This window comes from Eubalaena glacialis, chromosome 18, assembly GCF_028564815.1.
Source record: "Eubalaena glacialis isolate mEubGla1 chromosome 18, mEubGla1.1.hap2.+ XY, whole genome shotgun sequence".
Taxonomy (NCBI): domain Eukaryota; kingdom Metazoa; phylum Chordata; class Mammalia; order Artiodactyla; family Balaenidae; genus Eubalaena; species Eubalaena glacialis.
The window spans coordinates 61,454,007-61,480,964 of record NC_083733.1 but is presented as its reverse complement, the minus strand read 5'-3'; the positions used below and the strand labels follow the sequence as shown (position 1 = coordinate 61,480,964).

The window sequence follows — 26,958 nt, the reverse complement described above, 5'->3', positions numbered from 1 at the left end:
TGCTGATAGGCATCTGGGTTGTTTCAAGAGGGGAGCCATTATAAATGAAGCTGCTGCGAACATTTGTGTATGTGTCTTTTGACGAACACTTGACTTATTTCTCTTGGGTACATACCTGGGAGTGGAATTGCTGAGTCCTAGGATGCTTGATGTTCAGCTATAGTTTCCTGCAGTGGTTTGACTCCCATCAGCAGTGCATGATGTCTTTATCTTTTTGTGTCTTTCTCTCTTGGTCTCTGCCTGGCACTCTTTGTGTCTCTTTGTGACCCTGTCTCTTTGAATCACTGTCTCTCTTTGGCTCCCCCAGTCTCTCTCCTCCCTCTGTTAGTCCTCAGCTTCTCCCCCATTCTCCGACCCCAATGAACCTTGACTCCTGAGCAACAGGGAGGGGTTTGCTCCCCTCACCCAGACTTCCTCCTCCCCCACAGGACACTGACCCCCTCCATGGCTCCCCTGGCCTTGGTGGGGTTTGCACTCCTCCTGGGGACTCCCCCATGCTCAGGGGCAGCCACCCCGACCCCCTCCCTGCCACCTCCCCCAGCCAACGACAGTGATGCCAGCAGCATGGGGGGCTGCCAGGGCTCCAACCGCTGCCAGCCAGGGGTCCTGCTGCCCGTTTGGGAGCCTGATGACCCGTCGCTGGGGGACAAAGCAGCGCGGGCCGTGGTCTACTTTGTGGCCATGGTCTACATGTTCCTGGGTGTATCCATCATTGCCGACCGCTTCATGGCATCCATCGAGGTCATCACGTCCAAGGAGAAAGAGATCACTATCACTAAGTCCAACGGCGAGACCAGCGTGGGCACCGTCCGCATCTGGAATGAGACTGTGTCCAACCTCACACTCATGGCCCTGGGCTCCTCAGCCCCTGAGATCCTGCTGTCTGTTATTGAGGTCTGCGGCCACAACTTCCAGGCGGGCGAGCTGGGCCCGGGCACCATCGTGGGCAGCGCTGCCTTCAACATGTTTGTGGTCATTGCCGTGTGCATCTACGTCATCCCGGCTGGTGAGAGCCGCAAGATCAAGCACCTGAGAGTCTTCTTTGTCACCGCTTCTTGGAGTATCTTCGCCTACGTCTGGCTTTATCTCATCCTTGCCGTCTTTTCCCCGGGTGTGGTCCAGGTGAGCAAGGACCCACAGACATCTCCTTGGTGCATGTATGTCAGCAAAATCCAGAGGGGTGGCTCCCCGGGCTTGGAGAGTCAATGCCTGTATTTGCAGAAATGCATGCTCACATCTGAGAGGGCCGCCAGTTATGGTTGTGCAGGTCACGCACTGCACAAAGGCATTGGGCCGGAGAGGGCAAGTTGGGACTGGAGTCCAGTGGGTGCTCCCAAGCCAGGTCTGATGGCACTGCAGGTCCTGGAAAGGGCTCATCTGCGCAGTATGGGTGCCATTTTGCAATATGCCCATCCAGAACTCTCACAAGGGGGCCATATGTGCTAACAGAGTCCTAGTGATCTGTGTAATGCATACGACAGTCTAGCCAGGTATTTGCCAGGTATGGTCACACATGTTTTCTTATACTCCCTGCCTTTTGCATAATTTATTTCCACTTTGGCAATAAGACATCCCCCATTTGCATAATTTGCATTACAGTTGCATAATCCAGCCTTGTGTTTTCTGACAGTGCTAACTTGGGTAACTTGGTGTAACTTGGTGCAATTTGCATAGTTTACCCATGGATTTTGCATAGATCCACGCCCACATCTGCGTAATCTAGCTCTGTATTTGCCAGATATGCAGTCGTGGTTTGCATAATTCATTCATTATTAATAATTGATTTCTGATGTTAGGATAATTTATGCCACTTCACTGTAATTCATACTCACATCCAATCCAACCTAGGTATAAGCCCAGCCCACTGCAAAGACCACTTTGCATAATTTATTCCAATAGTGAGACAAAATTTAGACCCACAGCTGCATAATTTACACCCACATTCACATAATCATTTGCCTCTCATTTATCCAGTGTCTTAACGGGCATACTGCTTAGTCTTCCTTTAAAACATTTGCCCAATTTATTTCCCACAGCCCCCATGACCACCACCTATATTTGCATAATGTATTCATGGGCCTGGCTTAACTCGCTCACACACGTGCATAATTTATTTGAGCCTACCCAGGATTCCTTCACACGTGCGTATAATATACTCATGCATATCTGTCATGTTTTGCCAGTTATAGTTTCTTTCCAGGAAGGATCTAAAGTTAGAGCTATAAAAATTCTTTGCAGATGATATCAAGGCAGATCTGAGGGATTAGAAACCACAGTGAGGAAAGGGGGAGATGGTAGCACCAGAAAACAGGGATGAGAAAGGGAGAGAGACAGTTACTGTGATTGACTCACTACTGTAATGCTGAGTTTCCTGGCTGCCATGGCAAAAAGTACAGAACGATGCTTCACACGGTTCTCAGGCACTATTAAAAAAGGATGCTATTCTGACTTGGGTTTTCAAAGTGGTCCCTGACAAGGATTTACACCGAAACTGTGAAAGGAATTTTAGACACCATGGGTGGGAGATGGGATAGGGATGGGATAGGGAGAGGGAGAGATTTCCCCTGAGAAGGAGCTGGCTCAGACATAGGGAAGACAGTGTAAAATGCCACAGCTCTGGGTAGAGAAGTGGCTATGGAGGATCTCTTCAGGAGTAAATGGAGACCAGACTTTTGGGATGTTTTCATGAAATGGCCAGACTTATGGGATGTTTTCATGACATAATTGAAAGAACGGGCATGAGCTAAAGATGATGCCATTCCCTCCTAGAGGCAATGAACTGGAGTAGTGAGAGATGGGTCTGGCTCTGGGTTTTCTCCAGAAATGCTGTGTGACGTCAGGCAAAGCCTGTACCCTCTGGACCTCCGTTTACACATCTGAACCATAGAAGGGGTTGAAGTAGACCATTGGTTCTGGACCCTTCATATCCAATCCTCCCTTTTTATAACAAATTTTGTTATATCCCCTTTATTCTGCTGGTGTGAAATTCTTAGCTAATAGGAGAGAGGTTTTCTAGCCTCGGAGTTTGGTGCCTGGACTCTGGAACCCGAGGCCTGGGTTCAAATCCCATCTCTGTTGTTTCCTAGCTGTATGACCTTGGGCAGGTTCCTTACCTGCTCTGTGCCTCAGTTTCCCCACCTGTAATCAGGGGGTCATCCTAGTACCAGCTTCAGAGGGCTGCATGAGGATCAGTTGAATTGCTACATGTGGAAGGGCTTAGAACAGCGAGCCTGGGACAGGGTAAATGTGAGCTCCTCTTCCCGTTAACAAACTTCCCTACACTGTTGGCTTCCCAGAAGTCAGTATAATGCCCAGACCATGATATAAAGGAAAGAAATATCTAATAGAACAATCTGCATTTCTACATGTAAACGCTTGGGCATGACTACCTTCAAAGGCATGACGAAGAGCCAGATGGTGGCATCTACTTACATATAATGAACAAGTTGGTGTTTAAGAGAAAAAAAAAAATCAGAAACCATTCCCATGCACGGAGACCAGCAGAGGAGCGGGTAGCCATGAGATTGAAATCAGGCATATTCAGCGTACATTAAACCATACAGGAAAATACTTCATACAGATATAAAACAGAATGGAGGGTAGACTCCAATTATCATAAGCAGGGTTTTCGCTGACGTGAACGTCCAGTGGGAGGTTCTGAAGTCAGGCAGGACGTGAGACAATTCTGCATTGTGTGGGACTGTCCCATGAGTCGCTGGATGTCACCAGGCTGGGACCGTATCCCCCTCCCCAATTATGGTGGCAACCCATAAATATCCCTAGATCTGTGACACCCCCTCTTGGGGGCGTTCTGTCCACTGAGACCTGAAGGTGTGTCTCGCTCCCCTCCCAGGGTGGGCAAGCCCGTGAGCCCATTTGCAGGGGATGCGCTAGAAAGCAGATGTGAATCTATCAGAATCACCTTTTGTTTACCTGCAGGGAAGAAAGCCGATCTCAGGTGTTTGAGATCTCTCTTCTGATTAAGAGAGAATCGCCCACAGCATATACAGTGGCCAGTTCAATGAGCACAAGGCAAGAGTTCATTTTACAGCTTGCGTGGAAAATTCAGTTTCTTTTCACAAACCTGCTTGGTGGCTTTGTGTGGTACTATTTCCAAGTCCTGCCTTTCCTCTGAACCATCAGTAAACACAGCGACAGGGGCCTGTGGCAGTCGGAGCTTAAAGATCGTTCCCCTACCAGGCTCATTTTAAATACACCTCTGGGGCCATCTGATTTGTAAATACTCTTTGATCTTTTCTTCCTTATCTTTAATGAGAAAGGTAGCATATGAGTCTTTACATGAATATTTCAAGGCGAGCTGTCAGGTGTTGGTGGATGTTTCCTGTACATGCCTGGGCCTGTGCCTGTCAATAACCAACAAGGCTAAGTGCTAGGGGTACATAAGCTCATTCAATCTTGGGGATGTCCCCATTTTACAGACAAGAGGCTGGGCCAGGCATTCCTCTTCTAGAACCAGGATCTAAACTCAGCATTGCCTTGTCTCTCTGGGGCGGTAGCATGTAAATATGGGAACTCGCTTTATGAGGCTGTCAGACAACGAGCCAAACTTAGGCTTCTTTTAGAGTCAGAGTCCTGTCCCTAAGGGCCAAACAAATCCTAAGGAAGGAGAATCTGGCAAGGGCTGTACTCACTGGTGGGGGTGGGGTGGGGAGGGAATACGACAGTTTGGGGAGGTGAGCAGAGGGCAGACCCTGGGTGATGGGTAGGCTTTGGAGAAGTGGAGGCATCCCGGGTGAGGAGGGGCAGAGGGGAAATGGAGCAGGGAGAGAAAAGACAGAGGGAGAGAGAGGCAAGAAGAGACACCAGCTCTGCCCCTGGACAGGGGCTGGGACCACGCGGTGGGGACGTGTCTCTGGCTTGGTGGTGGCTTAGGATGTCTGGGGATAGGATGTCTGGGTTCCCGGCACTGGGGCAGCTAAGTGTGGTTCTCAGTGTGACAAAAGGTGGATGGATGGATGGATGAGACCAGGAGAGAGACAGGAAGGGCGGGGGAAGGGGGAGACATAAAGAGAGAAGAAGGGGGGGTGGGAAACTGAAGAATTTCATGAGGGAGAGAGGTAGGTATCTACAAAAGATATGAAAGAGAGACAAGGAGACAGCGGCAACAAGAAAGGAAGACACAGAGGGAGAAAGATAAAAAACCAACTGACATAGAGGATGAGACAGAGGCAGAAAGAGAAAGACACAACGACGTAGAGAAACAGAGAGAGCGAGATAGGGGACGAGGCAGGGAGGAGCAGAGACAAGAGCCAGAGAGAGAGAGAGACAGAGATGGAGGGAGATAAGGGAAAAGGGGGGAGACAGAGACACGAAGAGAAAGGGGGAGAGGCAGAGATGAAGAGAGACAGGAGAGAGGCAGAGACAGAAGGCCAGATGGGGACAGATGCAGGAGAGGGGCGCGGGGAGCGCCGGGTGGTGGCCGGGACCGGGCTCTGGGAAGAGAGGCGCCGGGAGGCGGCGGGCCGGCAGCGAGCGCGCCCCCTCCCGGCGCGGCGGTCCTGACCCGCGGGGCCGCCCGCAGGTGTGGGAGGCGCTGCTGACCCTCGTCTTCTTCCCGGTGTGCGTGGTGTTCGCCTGGATGGCCGACAAGCGGCTGCTCTTCTACAAGTACGTGTACAAGCGCTACCGCACCGACCCGCGCAGCGGCATCATCATCGGCGCCGAGGGCGACCCCCCCAAGAGCATCGAGCTGGACGGCACGTTCTTGGGCGCCGAGGCGCCGGGCGAGGTGGGCGGCCTGGGCCCGGGGCCCGCCGAGGCCCGCGAGCTGGACGCCAGCCGCCGCGAGGTCATCCAGATCCTCAAGGACCTCAAGCAGAAGCACCCGGACAAGGACCTGGAGCAGCTGGTGGGCATCGCCAACTACTACGCGCTGCTGCACCAGCAGAAGAGCCGCGCCTTCTACCGCATCCAGGCCACGCGGCTAATGACGGGCGCGGGCAACGTGCTGCGGCGACACGCGGTGGACGCTTCGCGCAGGGCCACCCTGGCCGAGGGCCCCGGCGAGGACGAGGACGACGGCGCCAGCCGCATCTTCTTTGAGCCCAGCCTCTACCACTGCCTGGAGAACTGCGGCTCCGTGCTGCTGTCCGTCACCTGCCAAGGCGGCGAGGGCAACAGCACCTTCTACGTGGACTACCGCACGGAGGACGGCTCCGCCAAGGCCGGCTCCGACTATGAGTACAGGTGGGTCCCGGGCAGTGGCCCCCGGCCCGCCTGGGGTGGGTGGGCAGGGAGGGCTGGCTGTTCGAAGGTCATAGGTTCCGCCATCCAGCGGCCTCCAGGCTCCTCAGTCTCCTGGCTACCTCTGGCGCCCATCCTTACTTCGCTATGGGCAGACCTGCAGTATTCATTCATTCATTCATTCACTCTTGAGAGTCTACTTTGTACCAGGCACTGTTCTAGGCATTTGGCAAACGCTGCTGGACAAGACAGACAGCGGTGGCTGTCCACCTACCACGGGCTGCTCCTCCCATGACCATGCTCTACCTGTGCATTCTTGTGCTTGACACTCCACTGTGTTCATTATTATAGCTCCATTATATGTATCATACCTGGTAGAACAAGTACCCTCCCACACACCATTAGTAAAGTAAAAATGTTTATTGAGCACCTACTATATGCCAGGTGTATACCCCGGTGAACAAGACAGCTAAGGTCCCTACCCTCAAGTTGCAATAAGGTTATAAACTATGAAACATATAAAAACATCAGGTGATGGGGGGAAATGAAGTGGCATAAGAGGACAGACAGTGTCCAAATTGTCTCTGGGTCTTTGGTTCCACCATGAAGCTACCCACTCTTTGCACCCTCCTGTGTCTCACTGCCCCAGTCTCTCTCCTCACCCCTCTTTGAGCAGAACTGTGATCTTGTTCAGCAACTCCTACTGCACGCCTACTAGGTGCCAGATGCTTTTTTAAAACTTTTTATTGAAATATAGCTGATTTGCAATGTTGTGTTAATTTCTGCTGTACAGCAAAGTGACTCAGTTATATATATATACATTCTTTTTCATATTCTTTTCCATTATGGCTTATCACAGAATATTGAATATAGTAAGACCTTGTTGTTTATCCATCTGACAGATGCTTTTTTAAGGGGCTCAACAGAGAACAGTAAAGAAGATAGATAACTTCTGTGTCCTCATGGGACCACAAAATTCTTTGTGTATTTGTAGTTCTGTCCATACCACACTCTTTCAAGAATTATAGGTTTACAGTATGTTTTGTTATGTTAACTGATGTGCAAGTCTCCCATGGTTTCCTATAGCATTTATTGTGTGTCTTCTATGTGCCAGAAACGAATCTGGGCAATGGAGACCAGCAGTAAACGAAAGACGTAAAAGTCCCTGCCCCAATGCAGCTGACATTCTCATGGGAAAGACAGGCCATTAGAAAGTATACATTCAATACATTAAAATATCAGGGAGTGGTAAGAACAGTGAAGAAAAATAAAGCAGAATACGGGAGAGAGTGTTGATGGCTGAGCTTTTCATGGGTTCCACCTGCTGAGTTGAAGCTGAACTGTTCACAGATCTTTGGTTCTGCCATCATGCAGCAGCCAGCCCCTCATCCGTGAACTCTTCTCTTTCTGGGACTGAGGTCCCTGTTTCACAGATTTTTAGTTCCACCACTGTGCCTCAGCAAAGACCTTTGGTAGCCCAGGCTCCCCTCTGCCCCATCATATCTACATATCTTTCCACTGCTTTGGACATTTGTAGGTCTTTCCCTCCACCTCAGTCAGTCCAGGATCCTTTAGTCTGCGCATCCTCATTCACCTCTCCCACCCTGCCCCTCCGCAGCCTTCCCTGAGTGGAGCACAGCTGTTCACGGATCTTTGTTCCATCATCCTGTAGCATGGGATCCCTTTGGCCACCCATGACCTCCTCCCTCCATCCTCTCTGCCCATCCTACATCTCCAGCATCCTTTGACTGAAGAAAAGGTATTCACTGTTTGGGGGCTTGCTGTGACTCAGTCTATCCACCATTCCCCTCCTACCCACACCTCTGGGTCTGCACTGCCCCCATCAAAGCCCCAAGCCTTTGCAGAAGGAAGTGAGTACACGTGTCACCTGCTGGCATCAGAGGCTGCCTTCTCACCTGCCAATGACGTCATGAAGGAGATGTTTGAAGTGAAGGAGTAAATGCTGTTCAGTGGTGGAACCAAAGAGCCAGGAAGAGTTGACACCTTCCTACCCATCCCTGTTCTCCCAACGCAGTTGATATTCACAGGTCTGGCATCGCTTATCAAGGCAGCTTAGGTCCAGGACTGGGAGGGAGGACACCTGGGCTCCAGTCCAAGCTTAGCCCTGCCCCCTGTTCCTTGTGTAAGTTCCTGCCTCAGCCTGGGCAGACAGGGCTGTCACGTACAGTTGTTGAGGTTGTGCACTGCACAAGAGCAGCACATCTAAGAAAGTGCTATTCATATAGTGGACATTGTAGATTTCTATGTCTATTATGACAATTTCCAGATTCGTGGAAATAGTGTCTTGAAGAAGGGGAGCCGTTTTCTAATTTGCCCACAGGTATCACTAGGCTATGGTGGTCCTATGGGGTCTTAGTTTCTCCAAATTAATAATGATCTCTGAGGCCCCCAAACCACACAGCTCTTCCAAGACTCTGAGATTTAAGCCCCTATAATCCTAACATGCTAAGGGTCTAAAATTCTAAGATTCCAGGTTTCCCACATTTTGATATTCTAATCTGTACCCCAACCAGTCTCTGATCTGATGGTTCTAAGATTTTCATTTTCTCAGACTTTGTGCACCCAGTATTGGAATATGAGTCCTGTGAACCTAGCCTTCTATGATTCTGATATCTGGTTTCTAAAATCCCCATGTTCTTTTTCTCCCCAACTTTCTTTTTTCTTCATTTATTTATTTATTTATTGGCTGCATTGGGTCTTCGTTGCTGTGCGCGAGCTTTCTCTAGTTGCGGCGAGCGGGGCTACTCTTCGTTGCAGTGTGCAGGCTTCTCGTTGCGGTGGCTTCTCTTGTTGTGGAGCACGGGCTTAGTTGCTCTGCGGCATGTGGGATCTTCCCAGACCAGGGCTCGAACCCGTGTCCCCTGCATTGGCAGGCGGATTCTCCCCAACTTTTTATTTTGAAAAATGTCACACCTACAGAAGGGCTGCAAATATAGTCTGGCAAGCCCTCACGTAACCTCCACCCAGATTCACCAATTGTTCCTATTTTGTCCTGTGTGCATTCACTCTCTCTCTTTAATATATAATAATATGTTTTTTGAGATGCTACTCTATTTTTTAATTTTTATTTTATATTGGAGTATAGTTGATTTACAATGTTGTGTTAGTTTTGGGTGTACAGCAAAGTGATTCAGTTATACATATACATATATCCATTCTTTTTCAGATTCTTTTCCTATATAGGTGATGACAGAATATTGAGTTCCCTGTGCTATACAGTAGGTCCTTGTTGATTATCTATTTTATACATAGTAGTGTATATTAATCCCAAACTCCTAATTTACCCTCCCCCCCCCACCTTTCCCCTTTGGTAACCATAAGTTTGTTTTAGAAAAATATATAATAATATTAATAACTGTGGCACTTTATTAGAGTGAGTTGCAGGCAGCATGGCCATTCACCCATAAACATAAGTGTGCATCTGCTAAGAATGATATTCTCCTCCATCATCACAATACGATGATCACACTTAGGACATTTGATACTGAATCAATATTATGATCCAATCTACAGTCTATGTTTGCATTTCCCCGGTTGTCCCTATCTCACCCTTCATGGCTGTGTCTTCACTCCCTCTCTTCCCATCCAATCTGGAACCACATGGTGCATTTGGTCGTCATGTCTCTTTCACCTTCTTCAGTCTGGATTGATCCCTCAGCCTTTTCATGACTTTCATGACCCCGACACTTTTGAAGACGTTAGACCACTTACTAGAACAAGCCTCAATTTGGGTTCATCTAATATTTCCTCATGATTAGATTCAGGTGATGCACTTTGGCAGGACTCCATGGAGGTGACGCTGTGCCCTCCTCGGTGCATGGTGCCCTCCTCGGTGCATGGTGCCCTCCTCGGAGCATGGTGCTGGGAGGCACATGACGCCCGCGTGTACCATTACTGGTGATGTCCAGGTTAACCGTTTCGTAAAGATGGTGCTAAAAGCCCAACATTCTACTATCCCTTAAGTTTCCACTTCTAACATGCCATTACTTTAGGATTCACTAGTTAGCTAGTGCAAATATCATTAGCTAACTTTTGTTGAGTGTTTCCCCTGTATTAACTCAATCCTTATAACACTACCATGAGGTAGACAGGGTTATTACCTCCATTTTACAGATGAGGAAACCGAGGCTCAGAGGGCTGCGGAATCCTAACTGCCTGGCGATCACACAGCTGGCACAGGTCGGCCCACCCAGCTGGGTGCCTTAGCCACCATGGATAGCGCCCCTAGGCTGACGGCTGCCCCAACAGGGAGCCCTTGTTCCCTCCATCCAGATTTTGTCATCCAGTTCTACCTCTGCCAGAATCTTGGGGTCCCTCTGCCCCTCCCACAGAGGGATGGGGGGAATATTATAGATTTTTTTTTAAAATTTTATTTATTTATTTATGGCTGTGTTAGGTCTTCGTTTCTGTGCGAGGGCTTTCTCTAGTTGCGGCAAGTGGGGGCCACTCTTCATCGCGGTGCGCGGGCCTCTCACTATCGCGGCCTCTCTTGTTGCAGAACACAGGCTCCAGACGCGCAGGCTCAGCAATTGTGGCTCACGGGCCTAGTTGCTCCGTGGCATGTGGGATCTTCCCAGACCAGGGCTCGAACCCGTGTCCCCTGCATTGGCAGGCAGATTCTCAACCACTGCGCCACCAGGGAAGCCCTATTATAGATTTTTGACATCTGTTAACATCCCAGAGTCATTTTGATGTCTGCAGCCCTGCCAGGAGGAGCCCACTCATTCCCTGTTCCCTCAAAGTTTCACCCTGACTCAGGCCCTGCCTCATTCCCTCCCCCACCCCATAATAGAACATCTTGCATGTGCTTTAGAAAGTTACACAACTGACGCTCTTTTAAACCTAAGCCAGTTCACGTCTCTCCTCTGCTCGGAGGCCTCCCATGGTTCCCATCTCACTTGGAGTAAAGGCCAAAGTCCTCACCGTGGCCCACCAAGACCCCCTGACATCTGCCCCTGTTCCCCCTGCTCCCTCAGATGCAGCCTCCCTGGTGTTCCTCAAACACTCCAGGCTCACTCCTGCCTCAGGACATTTGCACTGGCTGTTCCCGTTACAGGAATATTCTTCCCCAGATATCCTCCACGTGGCTCCCTCCCTCAGGCCTCTGCTCAGATGTCACCTCCTCAGAAAAGCTTTCCCTGACCATTCTAACACAGCTCCTTCTCCTCCCTCTCTACCCTCTTTCCTCTATTTTCTCCGGAGCATCATCACCACCTGACATTATATGTTTTATTATTCGTCTCCTGCACTGGAACAGAAGCTCCACCAGGGCAAGGATTTTTCTCTGATCTGGTTTGCTGCTGTTTCCCCAACACTAAGAACAGTGCCTGGCACACAGCAGATGCACAATACATGTTTGTTGGATGAATGAACTGTAATTAAATCCCTAGATGTGTAATTGTCACTGTGATATGGCTCTGCCATGGGGCTGTTCCCGTGTTCCCAGCATTGCCCAGCAGTTACTCTGGGAGTGTATGTTGAATGACTGAATGATGCCAAGTTAAGGTGTGTGGACTTTCTCTTGGGGATATCTGGGAGCACAGAATGGTTTTTATGAGAAGCATGGCAAGGTCAATTCTGGGCCCTATGTCCCTGCTACTGAAAGTGTGGTCCATGTACCAGAACCATTCACATCCCTTGGGCGCTAACTAAAACTGCAGAGTCTTGAAACCCAGGCGCTACTGAACCAGAATCTGCATTTTAACAAGATGCCCCAGGGAATTCGTGTGCACATGGAGGTTGGAGAAGCATGGCTGTGGGCCACTCCAGGCTCCCTCTCCACCCTGGGACTTTGCATGTGCTGTTCCCTCTGCCTGGAGCTCTCCTGCCCACTAAATCTTCTCCCATGAAGCCTGCCCTGATCTGACCTTCGTCATCAGATGATGATGTTGGGAGGGACCAACTCTGTCTTGTTCTCCCTCTGCATCTCCTGCCCCGGAGAAGCCCACCCTCATTCACCCTCAGTATTACTTGTTTAATGCCTGTCCACCATTATATTTGTAAGTTCTTCCGTGGTGCGGCCCCCTCCTCTAGGAGGCCCACCCTGACTCCTCCCACCTCCCCCACAGCCTTTGAGCGACCTTCACCCCTTTCTTTCCCCTCTCCTCCACCGCAGCGAGGGCACGCTGGTGTTCAAGCCGGGCGAGACACAGAAGGAGCTGCGTATCGGCATCATCGACGACGACATCTTCGAGGAGGACGAGCACTTCTTCGTGCGGCTGCTGAACCTACGCGTGGGCGACGCGCAGGGCATGTTCGAGCCCGACGGCGGCGGGCGGCCCAAGGGGCGGCTGGTGGCGCCGCTGCTGGCCACCGTCACCATCCTGGACGACGACCACGCGGGCATCTTCTCCTTTCAGGACCGCCTGCTGCACGTGAGCGAGTGCATGGGCACCGTGGACGTGCGCGTCGTGCGCAGCTCGGGCGCGCGCGGCACCGTGCGCCTCCCCTACCGCACAGTGGACGGGACGGCGCGCGGCGGCGGCGTGCACTACGAGGACGCGTGCGGCGAGCTCGAGTTCGGCGACGACGAGACCATGTGAGCGCGCCGGTCGGGCAGCCCGCGGGCCGGGGCAGACCGAGCGCGGCCGGCGAGAGGGGCGGGACCAGGACGGGACGGTGCCCGGGCGGGGCGGGGCCTGGATGGGCGAGGTCGAGAAGTGGGTGGACCTCGGAGAGGCGTGGTCTTGGAAAGGGGTGGGGCCTTGATGGAGCCTTGCTCTTGAAACGGAGAGGTCAGGGGAAGTGGGGCAGGGCCCAGGGCAGAGGTGAGACAGGGGAGAGGAGAGAGGAGACTGGAGTGACGGGGCGTGGCCAAGATGTTGGGACGGGATGTGGGCGGGGCTTGGGAGAACTGGGCTGGTTTGGGGAGAGGAGAGTGGGACCCCAGGAAGAAAGGCCAAGTGAGGAGAGAGGAGAGGAAATAGGGTGGGGCCTGGGGAGAGGAATGTGGAAGGCTTAATTGGTAGAATGGAGGAGTGTGGCCTGAGGTTCCTTTCGAGGTGGGAAGGTGTCTGTGGAAATGGAGGGCGAGTGGGGTCTGGGTAGGGATTCAGGGAAAAGGACAAGGACAGCGGAAGAGGGCGGGGTCTAAGGAGGTGGGGCGGAGACCGAAGAGGTGGATGGGGGAAGGCGTGAAGCTATTGGGTAGGCGGAAGAACCTGGGGAAATAGCAGGAGACCTAAGAGGAATGTGGGAGAGGCTTTGGGAAGAGGCCGAGTAGGAATATGGGGGCCTAGGAAGAGACACGGGAAACTGGACGGCTGGGATTTGGGACGGTGGGGTGGAATCTCGGGAGGTGAGCTGGATACACAGGAATACGTATGTAGACACACAGACACAACCAACACGCACACCGGCACATACGGACACACAAAGTCAAAGACACAGAGTCAGGGCTGTTCTCACGCCCAGACACCCGGCCACCCCTTACACAGATACCCGAGTACCCCCCATGTGTGCCTGCAGCCTCACATCCCCCTCCCCCTTCCCCCCGCCCCCCCCCCCCGCCTGCCTGGGATGCAGAAGGCGCCTCCCCTCCTTTGCCCGCTCCCTTCCGCCCCCGCACGCCAGTCTGTCTCTCTCCTCCTGCCGCCCACGCTCCCCCCACCTAGCAGAGGCCCCACCGCGCTCCCCTTCCGTCTCCCCCTCCCAGCTTCTGTGGCTTGGCCTCCCGCTCAGCTTCTCACTGCTCTATCTCTCCCATCTCTCCGTTTGCGTCTCTGCGTCTCTCGCTCCTGGCACTCCCCCTCTGGGTTTCTGTTAATCTCTAGATCTCTGTCCCCAGTATCTAGCTAGCTCTCTGACTCGGGTTATATTTCAGTCACGAACTCTCCATACCTTTCCATCTCTCTCTCTGTCTGACTTGGGTTGAGAAGTTAGGTTGGGGGCTGAGGGCACCTTTCCAGGCCCCATGTCTCACACCCAAGAGGCCGAGGGGGTGGAGGGCGTTATCTTTCTACTTGTTCCAGTCCTTCTTGTAGTCTGTCGCTTCCAACCAACTTCCCGCCTGCCGCCACAAACCCACAGCCCCTCTCCTCCCGCACATGGCTTCCCCAGGCTGGGACACCCTCTGTCCCCCACCCCCGCCCAAGCTTCCAGCTGTGGCTTCAGGAGACGGAGAACAGGAGGCTAATTAGCGTTTAGGGAAACACATCCTTCCTCTGACGGGCAGGCGCTAATTAGAGATGCTTCGAAGCAGCTGGGCTGGAGGGCTGGCCCCAGGCAGGATCAACACAGAGATGGAAGAGAGACACCCAGAGATGGGGTGGCAGGGAGATATGCAAGAGAGAGGGACAGACAGAGAGGCACCCAGAGACAGAAGAGACCTAGCGAAAGAGAGACGGAGCCAGAGTAAGGGAGAGTCAGAGAGAGAAACAGAGAAGAGAGAGAGAGCACGAGAGAGACAGAAAGACACAAACTGAGAGATGGATACCAAGGAAGCCAGAAACTGAGTGACAGAGGCCCATCAAGTGAGGGGAAACGGGATTGGGAGACTGAGACGGAGGAAAACTGAAAGGAAGAGAGATGCAGGGGAGATAAAGAGAGACGTTCTTCTCACTGAGAGGAAGTCAGTGGGACTCAGGGAAGGAAAGGCCCTCCTGATGCTACAGAGAGAAAAGAGTTTGGGTCAGCAAGAGAGGATGGGAGACAGGATAAGAAAGAGACTGGGTCTGAAATCAGAGTGGAGTTCCCAGGAAACAAGGAGGACAGGCGTGAGGATGACAAAATGTCAGGCTGGGGAGGAAGGCTGTTTCCTTTTTAAAAAATAATTAATTAGTTTTTATTTGAACTATAGTTGATTTATGATATTGTGTTAGTTTCAGGTGTACAGCTAAGTGATTCAGGTATATGTATATGTATATATATGTATATGTATTCTTTCTCAGATTCTTTTCCATTATAGATTATTACAGGATATTGAATATAGTTCCTTGTGCTATACAGTAAATCCTTGTTTATCTATGTTATATATAATGGTGTGTATCTGTTAATCCCATACTCCTAGGGCTGCTTCCTTTGATCTCAGGAAGTCCTGCCCTTGTCTAGCTCGAGTCCCTCTTGCTGTCCCTTGCTAGTTGGGTTTCTCCTCCTTTTGGGTCCCGTGAGGGCACACTTGTCTGGGCGCCAGTTGGCGCGTGTGTCACTGCGTGTCAGTCACTGTGTGTCAGTGGATCACGGCGTGTCTGCGAGAGAGTGAGCGTCGGAGGTGTGTGTGTATCACCCTGTCAGTGTGTCAACGTGTCAGTAGCCGTCTGCGTGTGTCAGGAGACCCCCTCCTTGCTGCAGTGTTTCAGCACCGCGGACAGCTCCCAGCCCACTCCTGAGGTGGGGGGCACCGATTTTTTCCACCCACAGAAAATTTTAAATATCTTGAGACTGGGAGTGGGTGAAGGTGGAAGTAGGCGTATGTCTCCACGTGACCGTCTTGTGTGCGTCTGTCTTTGCATGGGTGTCACTGTGTCCTGTGCGTTCGTGTGTTGAGATAGGTCTGTTGATTGAGACCCCTTTGCTTAGATTGTGTTGACTTTGGCTATTCCATTCTGTTGCATTCAGTCTCTCCAACACTGACAGACGGAGATGGGGAGAGGAGGACACAGAAAGAAAGGCAGAGAGCTGGGGAGAGACTGAGATAGAGAAGGTCAGAGAGGTGGAGAGAGAGAGACACAGAGAGGCTGATAGATGGGCAGAGAGACAAAGGAAGATGGAGAGACTGTGATGCAGAGAGAGACGTGGAAGGGAATAAACAGACACCAAGAGGCATAAAGAGTGAGGTGTAAGGAAGGAGAATCTACATGGAACCACAGCAGGGGTCTTACACGTTGGTGATGTCGCCCAGGCTGTGGAGGGGGTGTCGTGCTAGTTGGCATCTGGTCCGTGTGATTTTGCCACTGCATAGGGAATGGCTGCAGGGTGTGATGGTGTGTGGGTGTGGGCGGTGTGATTGGCTGTGCTTCCTCTGCTGGGTGACTGTGTGGGCTGGGTGTTTGTGTTTCTGGGTTCTGGGGCCAGGCCTTGTGGTTCCTACAGCTGAAAGAGCTGCTAGTGGCAGAGCTGTGGGCTTTTGGGGGTTGTGGGTCTTCGTAATAGAGGGGGGGTCGGTTGTATGCCTGAAGGGGATGGATAACTTTTGGCTGTTTCTCCCCGCCCACCCTCCTGGTTACCAAGGCAGCGGGGATGCAGAGAAAATCAATTAGCCCTCTGTTACACCTGCGAATGTGGTCAGGACAGGAAACAGGAAGCCAAGGGTCTCCCGGACTGAAAACTTTGAGTGAACAACTGCTTATGGAGGGCACACTATATGCCAGGCACTGTTCTAGGCGTTGGGGATACAGCAAAGAACATAAATGAACGAAGATCACTGCCCTGGTGGAACTTACATTTTAATGTGAAGAGGCAAATGGCAAACAATAAACAAAATAAACACATTAGACGGTGTGTTAGAAGATGATCTGGAACAAGGAAGACATAGAGCAGGGGAAGGGGGCCAAGCGTGCTGGGGTAGGGGTAGGGATGGATTTCAATATTAAAGAATGAGGTGGGAGTGGGTCTCATTGAGAAAGAAGGTAAAGTTTGAACAGAGAACTGGAGGAGCTGAGGGAGTGAGCATGGGGAAACCGTGTTCTAGGTGGAGGGAACAGCCGGTGCAAAGGCCCTGAGGCACAAGCAGGCCTGGTAGGTTCAAGGAACAGCGAGGAGGCCAGTGTTGCTGGAGGGAGTGAGCGAGGGCGAGAGGGCTGGGAGGCCAGAAAGGGAACAAGGGCCAGATGGCAGGGGTTCTTGTGGGCCATTCTTGGGTCTTTGGCTCTTATTCTGGGTGAGATGGGAGCCAGGTGAATGTTCTGAGCAGAGGAAGGAAGCACCCAATCTAACCTAGGTTTTATCGGGATCCCTCAGCTTGATACTTCATACGAACTCAGCTTCGTCACATGCTTCTGCGCTTGTTTCTGTCAAATGGGGATAATAAGAGAGCCTTCCTCCCAAGGGTTGTCGTGAACATTGAATGAGATTCCAGAGCCTGAGATGGAGCGAGTGCTCAAGAAACTGGGTGGCTAATGGGCGACTTATTGGTGACTCAGGGGGAGGGAGTCTTAGGCTGCGTGCTCTCCCTCTCTGCTCAGGAAAACTCTTCAGGTGAAGATAGTTGATGATGAGGAATATGAGAAAAAGGATAATTTCTTCATCGAGCTGGGCCAGCCTCAGTGGCTTAAGCGAGGGATTTCAGGTAAGGGGTGATGGGTGGGCTGTGGGAGAGGTAAGGGGTCCAGGGTGGGAGGACCCTTGGAGGCTCAGTTGTGGGCAATCCTTCAAGCTCGTGGATCTGAGCTTCCCAGGGAAGATCTCACCTTCTCCCTGTCTCTGTCTCTCCCCAGCTCTGCTACTCAATCAAGGTGAGTGGACTTACTTCCAGACTTTGGGGGGGGGGCACCGGAGGGAGGGTCTTGGGGGTGGGTCAGTGCCTCAAGTTCCCCTCAAGGTCAGGTTTGAGGCAGGTTGCAGGTGAGATAAATTTGGTGGAACCAGCGTGAATTTGGGGTGACAGAAGTTTAAAGGCCAAGATCATGTTTTGGTTGTAGTTAAGATGGTGGGGGGGGAGTAAGTCATAGAATCCAATTTGGGTTTGTGGTGGGGTCAGAGGGATTCAGGTTTGAGGTTGATTAGGACTGGGTTGAGGTTGGGATTTGGGATCAGTATTAGGAACTGGGTCAAAGCTAGAATTAAGATGGAGATTGGCTTCTGGGTTTGTGGTGGGATCTGATTAGAACTGGGGTCAGATTTAGGTCAAAGCTAAGGTTGGAATTTGAGGCGAGTCTGAGGAATTTGAGGGTAGAGTTGGAGCCAAGGTCAGAGATTGGGGTGAGAGTTGGGACTAGGGTCAGGGGCTTGGAGATAGTGACAGAGTAGTTTTGGAGCTGAGATCAGAATTGGGGTTTGGGGTTAAGATTAAGGATAGACTGAAGATTATATTAGTCAAGGTAAGTAATACAAGCTACTAGAACAAATCGGCCCCTAAATCCCAGTAGCTCAACACAATAAAAGTCATTTCTCACTCAGGCATAGTTTTCTGAGACTGTTCCTGGTTGGCGGGTGGTTTTCTTATGAGAGTTAGGATTGGTTTGGTGCTGGGCTTGGAGCAAAGGATCAACATACTTTGGGGAGGTCAATGAGCCCCATACTTTGGGGAGGTCAATGAGCCCAGAGCCAACTGTAGATGGTTCTGGGTCCAAGACTTGTACCAAAATTGGGAATCCCCCTCTCTCCTCACCACCTCAAACACACCCTAGGATGTTTTCAGAGCTTGGATATAAAGACCAGGCCTCTTCCACAGGGTGGTGATGGTAATGACGATAGTGATGATAATAATAAAGTAACATTTTTGGTTATTGTGTGCCAGGCATTGTTCTAAGCACTTCACATGAATTAACTCCTTTACCTAGGAGTTAATAGGAAACCACCCTATGAGGTAGGTACTGTTATTGTGCCCATTTTACAGATATGAACTCTGAGGCACAGAGAGACTAAGGTATTGCCCAAGGTCACACAGCCCCCACCACATGAACCTCAGAGCCCACCAACTGAACTTCGTGGACCAGCCCATGGGAGCTGGGTCTCAGGTTGGGGAAGGTGGTGGTCAGATGGGAGGCAGGGGCAGGGTGGGGAAGCATCACCAAGGAGGCGTCCCAGAGAAGAGCAGACAGGGTTTTCTTTATCAGTGGGAACAGGTAGTAAAGGCATCGCAGGCCCAGGTAGGTAGGTCTCCTTGGAGTCTAACTCCCATCCCTCATGCTGCAGGGGACGGGGACAGGAAACTGACAGCTGAGGAGGAAGAGGCTCGGAGGATAGCAGAAATGGGCAAGCCAGTTCTTGGGGAAAACTGTCGACTGGAGGTCATCATTGAGGAGTCGTATGATTTTAAGGTGATTTTCTGGGACCTCACCTTCCTGGAGTCTTGCCTGGGTCATTTCCTTGGGGAGAGTCCAGGAGGGGATCAACCATGAGGGTCACAAGGGAAGGGCAACCGAGGTCCGAGGCCACCGTCTGTGTCCCTCCGTTAGCACCATGGACAGCACACGCTTCCCTTGTCCCTTCTTGCTAGAACTGGGATATGGAAGGTTGAGGACCCCTGAGCATGGGGTGTGAGCCCGCATCCCCAGTACCCCTCATGGAGCTGCCCTGGGGTGATCATGGGCCATGGTCTCTCCCCACCCTCTCATCCCCAGAACACGGTGGATAAACTCATCAAGAAAACGAACTTGGCTTTGGTGATTGGGACCCATTCGTGGAGAGAGCAGTTTTTAGAGGCAATTACGGTGAGCGCAGGTAAGTGGGAAGGGAGGAGAGAGGAAGAGAGAAAGAAGAGAGGGATGGAGAGACAGAGGAAGAGAACTGAAAGGGAGAGGGAAAGAGGGACATGGAGAGAAGGACAGAGAGCGATAGAGAAGAGAAAGAAGACAGGAAAGACACAGGGATATGCAAAGAAAAAGACTAAGAAACAGATACAGAAAGACAAAGGAAAAGATAGGGAAAGTATACAAATAGGAGAGATAGACACACAGAGAGGCACACAGAATCCCAGAGGACAGAGATGCGGAGAAAGCATGAAAGGTGTGGAAAATGAAGACGCAGAGGGCCAGAGAGAGAGAGAGAGGCAGGTAGACACAGAGACACAGAAAGTTGGTGGAGACAGGGGCAGAGGTGGAGAGCTGTGAAGCGGTGGGATCCCAGCCCGGGCTTTCTCCTGGCGTCAGGTAATTGGAGGGTGGAAACAGGTTAAATGGCGTGGCCTCTCCGCACGGCCTGGGTTCCTCTGTTGTTATGGAGACAGTCTCCAGGACACCCAGTTCTCCCACCTGAGCGGGTTCTCACCCCCTTAGGCCTCAGACAGGCTCACACTGCCCCCCTGTGGCCAGATATTTGATGACATGGATTCACAGACACAATCTTGGAGACCAACACTGGCCATCTGTGATAGGAATTGGGGAAACTGAGGCCAAGAGACATAAGAGGGACTGGCCTGAAGTCCCTCAGGGAATCCAGAAAGGACCAGGGTGGAACTCAGGACTTCTGTCCCTTGAATAACATCAGGTTTCCTTCAGGGAGGCCAAGCTGGTGGGAACTGAAAACACACGAGGAATTGTGGTTGGAAAGAAACTGGTCGGTGGGATCAAAAGAAACGAGGCATCAGGGATGGAAAAGTACCCGGTAGCAGGCCTAGAGACACCAGATTGTAGGCCTAATAGAAATGGAGTGGCATCTCCCTCTGAAGCCACATTCTTTCAACATCTACTTCTGAAGGATCCTCTGGACCCGGTCCTATACAGGGCCATTGCTGGGGACAAATGATCATGACAGCTCGGGACCTGTCCTGACAGATCTCACTGTCCAGTGGGGGAAACAACCTGTCACAAGAGAGTGACAACCCAGATTGGGCAGGACTGGGACGGGGTCCCCAGGGAGCTATGGGAGACCACATCGGGTGTCTGACCCAACTTGAAGGTCAGGGAGGGCTTCCGGGAGGAGGAGCCTTCTGATCTGAGTCTTCAAATAGGAATAAGAGTTAGCCAGGAGGAGGGAACCAGGCAGAGGGAGAACCAGAGTCTGGAAATGTGCAAGATTATGGCACATTTAGGGAGGGTGATTGGTTTCAGGCATGAAGAAAAGGCATGGGATGAGGCATGAGAGGTGAGCAGGGTCCAGACCCCAAAGGCCTTAGAGGCCACAGGAGTGGGCTTGGGTGTCATTTTAGGTGCAGTGGGGAGCCATGGAGCTTTTTTCTTTTCTTTTCTTTTCTTTCCCCATGGAGTGTTTTTTGAATGAGGGGAACTCCTGGAAGTGGAGAGAGCCTGTGGAAGGAAGAGCGAGAGGGTGGGATGGGGTGTGAGTTGAGGCTGTCAAAACTGGCAGGAGATGGGTCATGCAGGGTCTGAGAGGATGTGGTGAGGAATTTGAGCTTCAAGAACAGTGGGGAGCCAGAGAGGTCCCTCTAGGGGTTTAGTGAAGGTAAGAGGGTTGCATGAAACTGAAACTGTGGGTGCGAGATGGTGGTCGTGGAGGCCATGGGTCTATAGAAAGCAAGTGATTAGATCAGAGGAAGTAGTAGAGGAAGAATAAAACCATTATGGTAATAATAACAGTAATAATAATCACAATGATGACAACGATGAAGACAGAGTGAGTGTCAGGCAGCTTTGAAGTCCATTTCCTGTACGAACTCATTTAATGAATGTATCCCAAGTATCCGGGTTGGGGCTTGATCATTTTGTACTTTGTTCCCTTTGGTTCCTCACGTGAGCACAGAGCTTTTTGAGGTGCTGAAGAAGGGTGGTTCTCGCTTCCGTAGGGGATGAATCATGTCCCATCTTGCACTTAGAGGTGATTTTGTATTTCCTTTACCTCCCGACGGAAAGTTCTCTGCAGGCTGGACTTGGTTTCAGGCATCTTTGAATCCCCCCCCAGGCACCAGAATGGGCCTTCAACAATGGCTGCAACAATGACAGTCACAGTGGAGATGTGCCCTGCCCCATAGAGAGTATATTTTTGTTTTTTTTGTTTTGTTTTGTTTTGTTTTGTTTTGTTTTGTTTTGTTTTGTTTGCGAGGGCTTTCTCTAGTTGTGGCAAGTGGGAGCCACTCTTCATCACGGTGCGCGGGCCTCTCACTATCGCGGCCTCTCTTGTTGCGGAGCACAGGCTCCAGACGCGCAGGCTCAGTAGTTGTGGCTCACAGGCCTAGTTGCTCTGCGGCATGTGGGATCTTCCCAGACCAGGGCTCGAACCCGTGTCCCCTGCATTGGCAGGCAGATTCTCAACCACTGCGCCACCAGGGAAGCCCGAGAGTATATTATATGGCCTGACTCATGTAGTCATCACAGCCCTCTCTTGAGGCAGGTCTGATTATTATTCCCATTTCTCAAATAGACATTCAGAGGGTCAGACAGGTTAGGACACTGATTCAAGATCACACAGGGTTTGACACCAACGAGCTGGCTCCAGAACCACAGGCATACCCGTGAGGCTCTCTCTAGATGGGAGAGGCTGGAGAGGTAAGCAGAGGCCAGAGCCTGTGGGTACTGGAATGCCACGCTCAGGAGTGTGGGCCTGGATCTGAGGGCAATGGGGAGCCAAGGCAGGATTTGGAGCAGGGCAGGGAGAAGCCCCAAGAGACGGAGTGATAGCAGCCCCCTCCCTCCCAAGAGTGTGTCCTCCCTGCTCTGACCTCCGCCATGTCTCAGTAATTAGGGATGCATTCAGTGGCAAACAACAGAAAACTTGACCGTAAGTGGCTTAAGCACACTAGACTTTATTTTTTCTCACGGAACAAAAAAATATGTAGGAGGCAATCAAGAGTTAGCAGCAGCTCAGTAATGTCATTAAAGGCCCAGGCCCCGTCTTTATTTCTCTTTCCCATTCTCAGCTGTTGTCCTCATGGTTGCAAGATGGCTGCCATACCTCCAGGTGTCAAGTCCATATTCCAGGCAGGAAGAAAGGAAGCAGGGAAGCAGGAAGGGGCAGAGTGCCTGTTGCATTTGAGTTTCCAGTACTAGTTTCCAATTGCATTTTACTTGGGGTCACAGCAAAAACATTTTCTTTGTGATGCAACATGCAGAACCGAGAAACCTCACAAACCACTTAGTTAAGCATTCAAATTCAACCATTTATTTCTTTAACAAGCCAAGTGGCTAAGTGAGCTAGAAAAGTGGGAAAGGGATATATGACCTGAATCCCCAAATCCATCAGTCTCTCTCTGCCTCCACTGCCACCAGCTGTCCTATGCTCCCTGACATTCCAAGGAACCATTGGGTGGGACCATGGAAAGTGGCTCCATGATTTGGTGGCTGGTCTGGCTTTTATTTCCTGACTTGCTGTGAGCAACTGGCCAGGGGTTACAATGTTTCTTATCAGCATCCTTCCAGATGTAATTCGTGGCACACTCAAGTGTGTTCATTGCTTCTCATTCATTGCTTTCTGCTTATCAGTTTCAGGTGAGGTAGGAAGACATTTCATTTGCACTTTCCCATTACACAAGTCACTGCAGGTCAAAAGTGGGTCAAATTCGGTCACAATAGCTGACACAAACAGCTCTAAGGATGATGCATCCTTTACAAATCTCAGAAAACACATCTATAACAACAGTACCCCTGTCAGGAAAGCTAGAGCTTTCCAGAAACCCTCTGTTTATGTCTCATGGCCAGACTGGATCACACGACCACTGCTGCAAGGTATTCTGGGAAACCAAGTATTTAGCTGAGGACCTGACTGCTGTTGGCTGCATGGAATTCTGGGAAAGTGAATATTTTTATCTGAGGACAGTGCTGTTGCTAGCCTCAAGGGATTCTGGGAAAGTGAATATTTTTATCTGAGGACAGTGCTGTTGCTAGCCTCAAGGGATTCTGGGAAAGTGACTAATGTTAGCTGGGCACATGGTTCTCTCTAGCCTCAGGGGATTCTGGGAAAGTGAGCACCTTTAGCTGAGCATGTGGCTACTGTCAGCTACAATGAATCAGAGGAAGTGAATATTTCTAGCTGCACACCTGGCTGTCAGCTGTAAAGGCTTCTGGGAAAGGCATATCTTTAGCTAGGGACATGGCCACCCCTAGCAGAAGGGATCCTGGGAAACTGCATATTTTTAATCTGGGCACATGGCCTCCTCTAGCTTCAAATGATTCTGAGAAAATGAATATTTTTACCTGGGCCCATACCTTCTCTTAGCTGCAAGGGATTCTGGGAAAGCAATTCGTTGGGGACTTGCTGCCTAGAAGTTGAACAAAAGGGGGCTCTGTAGGCGAGGAAGGAGGCATGGGCGTGTGCCCCAGCTGGGTCGTGTGCCCACAGGGGACGAGGAGGAGGAGGAGGACGGGTCCCGGGAGGAGCGACTGCCGTCGTGCTTTGACTACGTCATGCACTTCCTGACGGTGTTCTGGAAGGTTCTGTTCGCCTGCGTGCCCCCCACCGAGTACTGCCACGGCTGGGCCTGCTTCGGTGTCTGCATCCTGGTCATCGGGCTGCTCACCGCCCTCATTGGGGACCTCGCCTCCCACTTCGGCTGCACCGTTGGCCTCAAGGACTCTGTCAACGCTGTCGTCTTCGTGGCCCTGGGCACCTCCATCCCCGGTAACCCCTCAGGAGACCACTTGTTGGGGGAGTGTCTCAGAGAAGCCAGGCAGGTGGACTCTAAGAGAAAGGCCCTGCAGAAATAAGGTGGTGGAATCATACAGAACCCATATGGTGGGTCCCTTGGAAATAGGCAGGTGGGTATAATAGAAACTAGGCGGAGGGAACCCATGGATTCAATACGTGAATTGAATCCTCCCCAAAAGCAAGCAGGTGGAATGTCCCATAGAACTAAGATGGGGGGAAATGGTAGAAACCAGATGATGGATGCTAGGGAAAGAAAGTGGCAGGACATTGAAGAGACAGGTGTTGGAAGGAGGGTCCCATAGAAATAAGGTGGGAACTTCATAGAAACCGTGCAGTGAGTTCCACAGAAACAAGATGTGCATTTTCCCTTTCCTCCCCCTGCCAAGCAACCCGATGAAAGATTCCATAGACCTTTGTTGCTGGGCATGATAGGAACCAGGCCAATGAATCTCAAAGCTTTAACTAAGATGAGAGTCAGAGTAGAAACCACATGTTGGAGGAGGTGCCATAGAAATAAGATAGTGAGGCCTCAGAGACTACAGTGTACGTGATCCCCTCTTCCCCCAAAATCTGAGGGAGCGTCCCTTAGAAACCAGATGGCGGAGACTGAAATTCCTGTAGGAGGGAGGAGACCACGCGAGGAGGCAGACACCTTTCTTTTCCACATCAATGTGTTCACCAGCCAGGTGGTGGCGCTGCAGGCCCAGACAGCAGGTGATGGGTCCTGTAGAAAGCAACCATTGGTGAATGGGTCTGTGAAGCCTGCCCTCCACACCAGAGACTTGCACTCTTAGCGAGATGTTCAGGAATGGGTGGAGGCCAGAGAAGCGAAGCTTGACAGAAGCCAAGTGGGGAATTGATGGGCAAGGGGTGCCATGTGGCTGGGGCCTAACATTTATCTTGTCCAGCCAGGTGGCAATGGGATAATTGGGCCTGTAGAAACACAGGCAGTGGGTTCATGGGAAACAGCTAGTGATTCCCAGCGAAAGCAGGCAGCAAGTCCCAGAGAAAGTAGGCAGCAAGCCCCATAGAATAGAGTGGATTCCACAAAAATCAGGTAGTGTGTGTGTCCCACAGAAAGTAGATTGAGTCCCACAGAAAGCGGGCAGCAAGTCTTGTAGAGAGCAAGCAGCAGACCCCACAGAACATAGGCAATGGTGGGGAATAATAGAAACTAGGCAGGGGGGCCCATAGATTCAGTATGTCAACTGAATCCTCCCCCAAAGCAACAAATGGGATGTCCCATAGAACTAAGGTGGTGGGAAATGGTAGATACCAGATGATGGATTCCATAGAAAGAAGGTGGCAGGGCATTGAAGAGACAGGTGATGGGAGGGGGTCTCATAGAAATAAGGTGAGGACTTGATAGAAACCATGTAGTGGGTCCCATAGAAAGCAGGCAGCAGGTCCCACTGAGAGAGGCGGTGAGTTCCAGAGAGTAGGTAGTGGATCCCATTGGATGCAGACAAATTCCGTAGAAAGCAGGCAGTGGGTTCCCTAGAAAGTAGACAGCAGATCCCATAGAAAGCAGGCAGCGTGTCCCATAGAGAGAGGCGCTGAGTTCCAGGGAGTAGGTGGTGGATCCCATTAGATGCAGACACGTTCCATAGAAAGCAGGCAGCGGGGCCTGTAGCGAGCAGGCACAGAGATGGCGATCGACTTTGCCCCCTGGGTAGGGTCAAGGGCACAGAACTCCAGGAGTGGGAGGCGAGGCCCGCGCGACACTGGGGTGAGAAGTCTGGATCCTTGGGCCAGCGGGGTGCTGGTGGGTCTCTGGGGAGCAAGTGACTGACGAAGCCAGGCGGATGCTCGTGGGGGGGCCCACGGAGCCCCCCTGACCCGCGGCGTCTCTGCCCCTGCAGACACGTTCGCCAGCAAGGTGGCGGCGCTGCAGGACCAGTGCGCCGACGCATCCATCGGCAACGTGACGGGCTCCAACGCCGTGAACGTGTTCCTGGGCCTGGGCGTGGCCTGGTCGGTGGCCGCCGTGTACTGGGCGGTGCAGGGCCGCCCCTTCGAGGTGCGCACCGGCACGCTGGCTTTCTCCGTCACGCTCTTCACCGTCTTCGCCTTCGTGGGGATCGCCGTGCTGCTGTACCGGCGCCGGCCGCACATCGGCGGCGAGCTGGGCGGCCCGCGCGGCCCCAAGCTCGCCACCACCGCGCTCTTCCTGGGCCTCTGGTTCCTCTACATCCTCTTCGCCAGCCTGGAGGCTTACTGCCACATCCGGGGCTTCTAGGGTCCTCCCCAGGGACTCGGCCTGCCCCTCGAGACCACCGCCTCCGTGCTGGACTGGCTCTCCTTTGTCCTCCAGAGATTCAGCCTCCTCTCCTGGGACTCGGCCTCCCTTCCTCCTGGGAAGCCATCTCCCCCTCTCCTCGGTCCCCACTTCCAGCCTCCTCCCTTCCCCTCGGGAGCCTCCCCAGATCCTTCTGCGAATAGCCCCCTCGGTTACCTGCAAGTCCAGCCCGTCTGTCCGTTTTCGTTACCGGCTTTGTTACTGGAGCAATTTCCACCTCGAGGCCCCTCCCCAGAGAACCCTCCCTCATCCAGAATCCTCTACAGAGTCTCCCATCTGTCTCCCTAGACACCCAGCCT

General features: G+C 51.8%; 1 protein-coding gene across 2 annotated transcripts; it reads left to right on the top strand.

Annotated features, from left to right (window-relative positions):
* The first annotated feature begins 444 nt into the window (after window positions 1-444).
* On the top strand, window positions 445-26,599 carry SLC8A2 (solute carrier family 8 member A2). Of its 2 annotated transcripts, XM_061172787.1 has the most exons (9): window positions 445-1,122; window positions 5,543-6,207; window positions 12,341-12,763; window positions 17,346-17,449; window positions 17,598-17,615; window positions 19,018-19,142; window positions 19,446-19,545; window positions 24,055-24,333; window positions 26,223-26,599. In XM_061172787.1, exons 1-9 carry the CDS (start codon window positions 445-447, stop codon window positions 26,597-26,599), a joined length of 2,769 nt encoding a protein of 922 aa, XP_061028770.1. The 2 variants fall into 2 exon arrangements, with proteins under 2 accessions (XP_061028770.1, XP_061028771.1); XM_061172788.1 differs by lacking the exon at window positions 17,598-17,615.
* Window positions 26,600-26,958: the final 359 nt, after the last annotated feature.